General features: G+C 42.8%; 1 protein-coding gene across 1 annotated transcript; it reads left to right on the forward strand.

Moving 5' to 3' along the window:
• The first annotated feature begins 5,706 nt into the window (after window positions 1-5,706).
• Window positions 5,707-9,008, forward strand: LOC306820291 (titin-like). Its single transcript, XM_079338113.1, has 4 exons — window positions 5,707-5,787; window positions 5,908-5,976; window positions 6,117-6,449; window positions 8,092-9,008. The coding sequence occupies exons 2-4, from the start codon at window positions 5,913-5,915 to the stop codon at window positions 8,454-8,456; spliced, it is 762 nt and encodes a 253-aa protein (XP_079194239.1). The 5' UTR covers window positions 5,707-5,787; window positions 5,908-5,912; the 3' UTR covers window positions 8,457-9,008.
• Window positions 9,009-10,131: the final 1,123 nt, after the last annotated feature.

The raw sequence follows: 10,131 nt of genomic DNA on the forward strand, positions 1-10,131 counted from the left end.
GATACTTTATTGATCCCGAGGGAAATTCAAGGCATCCAGTAGCAGTATACAGACAGACAGGACACAAGACATTAGTTACAACAAAATACATCTGCAACATTCAGTCATTCGTGATTAAAGGCCGTGGCTCAAAAGTTTGTCTGAGGATCTGTCATCGGAAGGAAAAAAACCCAACGTGAACAGACATCGTGCACACTGAGTCCACTGCTTTTATTTTATTTCATGTGAAAAGTCCCAACTCATCAAACAGTGAAGATGATTTAATGCTTCTTTCACACCGTAAAAACAAACAAAAGAAAAAAAACACACCAGGGTCAGTCCACATGACAACAAGGACATGTTTACCCGTCAACAGAGGAGCTGCAGAATTATCGCTAACAGGTGTTTTTTTAAAGGATATTAGTGACCTGAACACTGAAAAATGACCAATTAATCGAAAAATAAAAATAAAATAAAAACGAAAATCAATCCTGTTCTGAAAAAAAACAAAAAAAAAACAAAGACGGACCAAAGTTTCGGAGTCAGTGTGCAAACGTGATTCACATAACATGAGATCGTGTTCCTTTTCAACGTGGGTCAGTTTTGGACAAATGAGATTTCTATTTTCTCACATGCACTGATCAAAACACACACACACACACACACTCACACACTCACACACACACACACACTCTCTCTCCATCACTAATAAACACACACTAACAAAAAGTTAAATCATAAGTATTTCCTGTCAGTTGGAGGTCCGCTGATATTTCTGTTGTCCTTTATGTTAATGGCATGCCTGCTGTTGCCATGGTGATTTCAGATGCTGTCTGCCAGTTGCCCGTATTAAGTGAAATCAAAATGGGATGAATGAAATAGAAAATGAAACATGTATTTAAAAACAACAACAAATCAAATAGGCCCAGCGATGAATGATAAGTGTCACATTGTGATTGTTTCACAGGTGACGAAGAATAAACGGCAGACTTTTCAATGTGTGCAAAAAAAAAAAAAAAAAAGGTAAAGACGCACACTTCAGCTTTCCATTGGTTCTCCAATGCTATCACGTAATCATTGCCCTGCAGAGATAAACTGACCCACTCCGGTGACAGTTTAACCAAACTAACGAGTCGCCTTCCACCAGCGTGCAGCCGCGTCAACAACGAGACCTTCTGCTCAAACAGCTCGCCTCCTAACCGCTCTGGCACGAAGCGAGGGCAGCATTGATTGCGTCCTGCCAGTTTCCTGATGCCTCTAATGGCTTGTACTGAGAGCTGCTACTGCTGCCTGTGGCTAGAACAGCCGTCGGAAAAAGCTGTTAATGGAGGGCACTGTGAAAATCTACCAGGCCGAGAGTGTCGTGTTTTCACACATGCACAAAAGTCATGAAAACTTCTGGGGTTTTTTTGTTTTTTTTCCAAGGGGGTGAGATGACATTTATGTCTTATAATGACGCTGCTCCTTTAATGTCGGCTGTTTGAGTTCGTACCTGCAAGTACTGAAACATGTTTGAAGCAGCATAATGAGTTAATGCATGTGTTAAAAATGCTTCAGACTTACAGTTTAATCAATGGTGGGGTTTTTTATTGATCTGCTCTGCAAGCTTTGCTTTCCATCCACATGTCGTAAATGTTATGAAAGGTCTGACAGGGAGAGACGGGACACTTTCTTTGAACCTGACCCAGTTAATACTGAGCCAGACTGGTAAAGTTTTTACAAATTAAATATGTGCCCTCCTTCCTGGTCAAAGGATTGTTGAAAGCTTCCTGTATTCGAGGTTCAAAGGTGTGTGTGTGTTTATGAGGCGTGACAGTTCATACAAGAGTCGGCTGATCCAAAGATCATAAAAGAGAGAGAGACACAAGTGAAGAATGAGCAAACAGAAATCAACAAGTTTACTTTCTGGTCTTTAAAAACAAAGAAAACACAGCTGTGGAAAAAGTGCAGACTTTAAGAAAACGGCATGCACCAAAAATTCATTTTTCTAAAAGTGTGTGAATGCACACCTCCAGGCGTCGAGCACCAGCGTGATGACCCTTGGCTTTATTAAACCCTCAGGCAACAGAGAAACCTGCCAAACAGGACAACTCCAGTTTGACCCGACAGATCAATCAGGTGCATCTGGCCTGTTGTACGAACAGGTTCAAACCGCCTGTGAGAAAGTGAAAGAACACTGATTTTACTGTCACACAAAGAGCGAGGAATTAACTTCAGGCATTACCTGTTTTTGTCAACATGACCGTTGACTGTTAATTAACTTCCTGTAGTTTGTGGCAGCGAGCCATCGCCTCTTCAGGAGAACTGCACATGGACATGTTCGGTTCGTTGTCATGCAGATTGTTAGACTTCAAAGCCGGCGAGGACTTTTCATTCGCTCGGACGTTCAGAAAATGTCTCTAAAGTGAAAGTGTCCTGAGGTCTTCTTGGAGGTAGTCAGAGGTGAAGAGCTAATGCACAGCAGCAGCAGTAAGACTGACAGTCAGTGGTTATCTTGCGGTATGCCTGGATAAGCTAGGCCTAGCTTAGCGTAGCATAGCGTAGCATCCGCCTACATCTGAAAAAAAACCTGACACGTGATTCATTTAGATTTTTAGGATTTTGAGAATCAGACGTTTATAAGTGGTGATATCCGTTTGTGTGTTTCGGTCTCATTGGGATTATTTCCCCTGTTGCCGTCCGTCATTTCGATGTCTCTGACCCGGCGCTTGGCATTGTGGGAAGAAGCTTCGGGCTCCTTGTGAATTGCAAAAGTGCCTCCACAATCTGACAGCAGACTAACTAACTTTTAGAGTTACACGCCAGCGTGGCTCACTTCTTTAAATCTGGTTGGAGCTGAGCTTCAGTGGAGCTCGGGTGTTAAAGTCTTCAACAGGAATTACGAGTTGCTACTTAAAGCAGCATCCTCAGGACGGTGATGCAACGGCAGATCAAAGGCTCATGAGATGCAGTAATCCTGAACAAGTTCAAGAACACGTCTCCTCCACATCATTTCAAAATCCTGTTTGGTGTTTTTTTTTTTTTTGTTCTTAAAAATGATTTATGCTCTGATCTCTTTGACTGGCGTTGTTTAAATCCTGCTGGTTATCAAACGTTCGCCGATATTTGTTCACTCGCTGAAACGTCAGCTTCTGCAGCCTTGACTGACTCCTCAAACAGAAGTGACATCCAGTAAAAGGTCAGAGACATCTTTCTGTGCGTTGAGACGGTGACACTGGATGTGACATTATTCAAATCGTGCAAATCGAGCGACTGAAACACATCCTCACCCTCCACTAATTGTCAGAGATCCAAACTGGAGTTTTCAGCTCGCTGCGAGGAAATCTACCTGACTAAACCGTGAGCGTTTGGAGAGCGGCGCTCTGCAGATCATGTTGAAGCCACAGATAAAACTCGGCATTATGGGTAATCTGGTCCCCGCAGCAATTAAGTGCAGGATAAAAGTCGACATGTCGCGTAACTAAGCTGCATCGGCGCCGTCATAGCGAGTCAGGAGAAGCCTGAGAGTCTTACACTGTGATTTTCCCTGTGTGTGTGTGTGTGTGTGTGTGTGTGTGTGTGTGTGTGTGTGTGTGTGTGTGTTTGTATGGGCACAAAGCCAGATAACAGCGTCAAACACGACGTTGCAAAATGAGGAACATAAGAGATTAGAGATGAAACAGGTGTATTCGAGGGTTTGTGTTTTACCACATAGGAGGTTTGAATATGGTGGCCCTGAAGGTCCAAATATTTCAATTAGTGCGTTTACATGGATCCTGGTGATAAGCCTTACCTTAGCATACTTCACTGGAAAAGAAGGCAGAGCATGTCACGAAGAAACAACGACATGAAGTTTGAGTTTCTGGGGCAAATGCTTTGCCTTTTTGACCTTCAGGGACACCGTACCGCACGGCCTGAAACGACTCGTACGTTCACTCTACATAATCTGGATCTTGTTTGATCAGACTGTGTGAGTTGTGCAACACTGTTTTTACTTTCTCTTACCTTTGTCCTCTCGCCTCTCATGCTGCAGATGTTGTGCAATGCTTTATGGGTAATATGAGCCGTTCTGTTTACATGTGGGTTTTTCTGTTAGCTGAAGGTTTGGCAGCACTTTGAGGCCCTGACAAAGAAAGTGTATCACATGCTGTTGTACTTATCAAAGTAATGCAGAAGTAATCATCGGGTTCAAATAGACTGATACTTGATTAAAAGATAAATAAATAACTAAACATTATAAACCAATCATGTTGCATTTGTTCCCCTAAATGTTCAGCTGATAATGTCCGTATCAAACACGCCATAAATGGAGACTTTTATTGTGTCGGTCATTAACCGATGTGCTTCATGATTTACCTGATAATAAGTACAAGGATCGATTTTCTCTGGGGTAGGAAAAAAAAAAAAAAAGTTGAACTTAAATAAATCCCAGAGCTGGAAAATCAAATGTGCTTGGTAGAAAATGAAAGCAGAAAAAAAGTTTATCTCCAGCTAAAAACTATCTGTGAGTGCTGCTGGTCACGTGCAGAAAACAAGTGGGTGACCCACAAGTCGTTTTCAATGACACTTCATATACACAACGTTTGGATTGTGAGTAATGGATACAAGTAGAGTGTGATGGACTTCAGATGAAGAGAGCCATGTGAGGAGGTCAGGTCCAATCAGTCCTGATCTTATCTCTCTCAGCTGTTATAAAAACATAAAGCAGGAATCATGTGAGAGTCCTCCAATCACAGACAAGGAGAACGATAGTGACAGTGAAATAAAATGCACCACGGTTGGCTAACGGTAATAAAACTGGAGCTTTGTTAAAGCATGCGCAGGTCCAGGTCGATGATGTGGTGTTTCATGTTTAAGAGACGAGCAGATGTGAGCTTTGATTTGATTTGTTGACATTTTGAGACAAAGTAAGAAAGTGTCCATGTATGTGAACTGGTCCCCGAAGAAGCTAGCTAAAGCTAATGCTAACTCTAACATGCGTCTCGAGTCTGTCTTCAAACCCTCTCCGTCTTCTGCCTCACTCTCGGTGAAGGTTTGGAGCGGTCGGAGATCTCTCGAGTGTCTGAAGAGTCTCTGCTCGCCGTCGCTCCTTCAGCTCCAATTAAGTAAACGAACACGAGTGGCTTTGTCTCGCTCGCACTCCCCGTCAGCATCCTCTCCAATCAACACTCACAGTGCGAGCGTGTCGTCATAATCAATGCTTGTTATGAGCAGAATGAAGCTGAGAGGTTGAATCTACATGCATCGGTTAAATCTGATTCATTGGTAAAGGGAGGTTCCAAATAATGAGCGCAGTGGCAGCGCGTGCGTCCCCATGTACGGAGGCGTTACGAGTCGGGGTTCAAGTCCGGCCTGCGGCTCCTTTTCCCACACTCTCTCTCTCTCTCATTTCCTTTTCTGTCCTCCCTCTATAATAAAAAGGCAAAAATGCCCCAAAATAAATCTTTAAAAAAAAAAAAAGACTCATTCACAGAAAGATCTTCAATAAGTGACACATTTCTTCAAAGTGCTCGCCATCCAATTTGAACAATATCAAACGTTCATGATGACCTCATGGCGAGAATCTATGAGTCTTTTCAAAGCTGCTGCCGAGCATGAAAGACGCCCAAACAAGCCTCCACTTGTGTGTTATTGAATAGGCATCGACTTGCCTTATTCTTTTTTTTTTGTTTCACTCTCTCACACAAAAAAAGAAAAACAGCACACACACACACACACCCTCCTCAATTCCCGTCCATAATGATTAACTCTCTCTTCATGTCAGGCACGGAGCTGAAGAAGGATCAGAGACGAGTCACACTGGAGAGGAGACGCAGACGTCCGTCCAATGTGAGACTTTTGTTTTGGATTATTTGTGGGACGGGGAAGACTTCTGACATCAACAGGTTTCAGTGGTAAAAGTTGAACTTTGAGATGTGTGTTCATGTGCTGCCTCTCTTGTGTTTGCAGTGACCATGAGGCTCGCAGCGCTGCATTCGCTTCTCTGGCTCCTCGCCGCTTTCGCTCCTGCAGAACAAGGTTTGAAAGTCCACTGTTCACTAACGTGGAATAAGAACGCACTCCTTCAACATTTCAGAGAAAGACTCAGGAGCTGTAAACATTATGTAGACAATATTTATGACTTGTTCTTTTCCCCACCTGTGTGTCTTTGTCTGCAGACATGCTGACGCTACACGTGACTCCGAGTGTGTTTGTCGATCGCGGCCGGTCGGTTGCTCTGGAGTGCGAGGTGAAGTCCTCTCAGCACGGGCTGTCAATCAAACACATGGAGTGGTATCGAGACAACACCAAGTACTGTTTTGTGGACGGTGCAGGAAAGGTCACTGAACACCACACGCCCGGTCGGAGCAACAACTTCCACTGCCAGTATGAAGAAGGACGACTGTCCCTCCTCTTCTCAGAAGTGCTGCCCGTCGACTGCGGGAACTTCAGGTGTAAACTCCGCTCCAACAAGGGCTCGAAGGACAGCAGCACAACCCTGGAGTTACACGGTCAGAGTCTGCTTTACTTTGAAAAACTTCTACCTTGAATTTCCCTCGGGATCAATAAAGTATCTATCTATCTATCTATCCATCCATCCATCCATCCATCCATCCATCTATCTATCTATCTATCTATCTATCTATCTATCTATCTATCTATCCATCCATCTATCTATCTATCTATCTATCTATCTATCTATCTATCTATCTACTTCACAACAGCGCTCACAAATTCACCAGGATGCTAAGAACAAAAAAAAAACAGACAGAAAACAAATAATTAGAAACAGTGGAGAGTATAATTCAGAAATAAATAAATAAATCTGGATAATAAGCCATTATAAATTACAGGAAGAAGAAACTTTGCATCTTAGAGGCCCCTCCCCCTCCCCAGTTATTCAGATCACTTGTGTTATATTTTTTTAAACTACGACGATCATAAATATGGAAACCCGTTTCTGCCAGTTGAAAACAAATACAAACTTTTTTTTTTGGACAACAAAAAGTTTTTTTTCTTTTTTTTCAACTGGCAGAAACGGGCTTCCATACATGTAATATAATATGAAGATATATTTTAATAGTTTATATATTTACTTTTTCAGTGTCAAGTTGTGAATAAATACAAATATAAAATAGATATTTTAAAATAATACAGTTGACATGACTGTAAAACCCAATCAGAGCCAGTGAGGGGGGGGAGAGAGAGAGAGAGAGAGAGAGAGAGAGAGGGAGAGAGAGAGAGAGGGAGAGAGAGAGAGAGAGAGGGAGAGAGAGAGAGGGAGAGAGAGAGAGAGGGAGAGAGAGAGAGGGAGAGAGAGAGAGAGGGAGAGAGAGAGAGAGAGAGGGAGAGAGAGAGAGGGAGAGAGAGAGAGAGAGGGAGAGAGAGAGAGGGAGAGAGAGAGAGGGAGAGAGAGAGAGGCAGGAAATAAGACAACGCTGAGAACAACTACAAAGTAAATCACAAAACAAAACCCAGGAGAAACAAGAAGAAGAACTCGAGCAACATGAGGAAACAATGAAAAGAAAACTAATACAATAAACCATGACAGTTTTGTGATGAACTCTGGAGAAAAAAAACAGAAGCTTCTTCCATTTTACAAACAGGTTTGTCACACTGTGTTTTTATTTTTTATTTATTTTTGTTTGTTTTAGGAAAGACAATGTTCACTTTTTCTTTTTGCTCCACGTCTGCCTGTGCTGTGATTTTCCACTTCCAGGCGTCAATGAAAGTCGTCCTCACAGTGAAGCTCATACCTTGACGTTAAACATGTACTAGCTTGCTCTTGTACACACACACACACACACACACACACACACACAAAAACGGGCAGTGGATGAGTCGGCCAATAAAAAAAAATCCCCCTTTTTTTTGCTTTGGCTTCATGGCACGTGTCGTGCTGAGACTTGTCTTTAGTGCCATACTTTCGTCTGGCGATGCTTTGAAATGTTGAAATGGCTGAATGTGCAATCCTTTATTTTTGAAGGGTTAGCATCAGCGTTGGAAACAAGAAAACACAAGAAAACAGAAAATCTCCCTGGTGAAATCAGGGCAGTTCTGATTTCCACGCGTCAAATAAGAACACTGAAAGTCTGCCATGTTTTTGTTGTCTCATTTGAAGTGAACTTCTCGTCTTCTGCTCTGTCCCTTCAGAGAGCTGCGGGCCGGTTGAAGGTGTGGTAAAGGACGGCTATCCCTCGTGCACCTTCACACGCGTCTACCCAGACGCAGAGGTGCACTGGTTTCACAACTCCCTCCCTCTCAATCAGAAAGCCCAACTTACCGAACGTGTAGAGGAAGGGGGTTGGCTGACGATCCGGAGCAGCCTGGAGCAGACGAGCTCTGCAGGAAGCTACAACTGTTCCCTGAGGAGCACCAAATCTGGGAGATACATGACTTCCGCTCAGCTTGAGAAGGTAGAGACTGTTACTGGTCATTCACGGAGTGGAGCTGGATCTCGGGGATCTATGAGGAGATTTTGGGTTTTCACAGTCTTACTTACGTTCCTGCTGAAATAACGCTGTTAAATCAAATGACAGACTGCGATCAGGGCGAATGATCAGAACAATCAGGTACGAAGCTTCAGGTTTACTTTTACTCCCAGTGAGGTGAGGCATCGTGCAGCGTCCACATGTTTACTCTCTTCCTGTAAACTCTCGTCAGAGGTGAACCCGGAAGTATCCGGCTGGTTTATCTTAAAGTGTGAACTTTATTTTTCTCTGTACGGGAGCTCCAAACGGACACTTTATTTAGTTTAGTTTCCCCGTGCGTGCACGCCATCAAGAGCTTGGCTTCTTCATCTGATTTTGGGGATTAAGATGATTTTCAAATGATAGCGAAGCGGCATCGTCTGGTGCTGGAAAAAAAAAATAAGCCAATGAGGAAGTGCAGAATCCTGCAGTTCCTCGAGTGTCCACTAGAGGCTGGCTGCAGAAGCACACAGGAAGTCACACACACACAAGAGGCAAAAATGAAGAAGTTGAGAAAAATTGGTAAAATCTGAGTAAAATAAAAAGTGTCCGTCTCGGGCTTCCGTACTTTTTGCACTCCTTCATCCTACTGGGATTTTTTTTTAAACTGCCCTGTTTACCTTTTAAACACAATCGTCTGTATATTTTGAGACAGGTTGTAATCTGTTTTGGTTTTATGTCTGAAAGCTTCAAAGAAATACGATGTGTGATGTGTTCACGGACCGATGTTTGATTGTTCCTGTTTATGCGAACATGTAGAGACACAAAGCTGCAGGGATTGGGCCGCTTGTGATGCAATTACTATTTTTATATTTTGAGGATGGCTGTGTGTGTGTATGTATGTGTGTGTGTGTGTGTGTGTGTGGTGCAGATCCATGTTTTCCACAAAGAAAAATCCCCCAGAATGAAGAGCTCAAATAAAGCCTTTGTGTGTGAAATATCAAACAGCTGGAAACAGGAAGTGTCAGTCATGCGTGTGTGTGTGTGTGTGGGTGGATGCTGCCCTCTGGTGGTGACGAGCACCGATCAGTCGGATGTGGATGGTGCAGCGGGCTGACCACATGGAGCGAATAAATGAGGGTATTTAATCCATCTGGCTCTACTGGTACCTGTTAAGCTCATTTTAAAGGAGAGACCTGATTTTTTTTTTTTTTTTTTTTTGGTGCTCTTCCTCTGTGGAAAGACCTGTTAAAAATGAACGACTGTGATAAGTCGACAAAGAGGTTTTCTTTACCCGGGTCAGAACCAACAAGTTTCAGAACTCGGCCTTCAAAAGCGTGTCATACTGCAGCAGAACTGATGTTGTTTTTGATCCCGATGAGGAAGTGTAAAGATGTAAAGATGTAAAGATGTTTTATTTCTCTCTTTTCTTTCTTTGAAGCTTCTGTGAGGAGTTTATAAATGTTCCTCGTCTTTGATTTTTTTCGTTGCTAAGAACAAAATCTACGCACAGTTTAGGCGGCAGAATTGTTGCTAATTGAATTTGAATTTTTTTTATGACGCTCTGTGTAAGATTTAAATGTAAACAGTAAACAGTCAATGTAAAAACAACTGGGAAAATGTGAAATGATGAAAATAAACGGATGAATTAGGTAACAATTTTTTTTCCCCATCACATTTCCCCGTTCAGTCTTTGCAGGTGAATCTCAGAGCTGATCCTCTGCCTTGTTAGCCCCTCGGTGTGTGTGTGTGTGTGTGTGTCAGGTGACAGGTCTGTGAAGAG

This window comes from Symphodus melops (assembly GCF_947650265.1).
Source record: "Symphodus melops genome assembly, chromosome: 2".
Taxonomy (NCBI): Eukaryota; Metazoa; Chordata; class Actinopteri; order Labriformes; family Labridae; genus Symphodus; species Symphodus melops.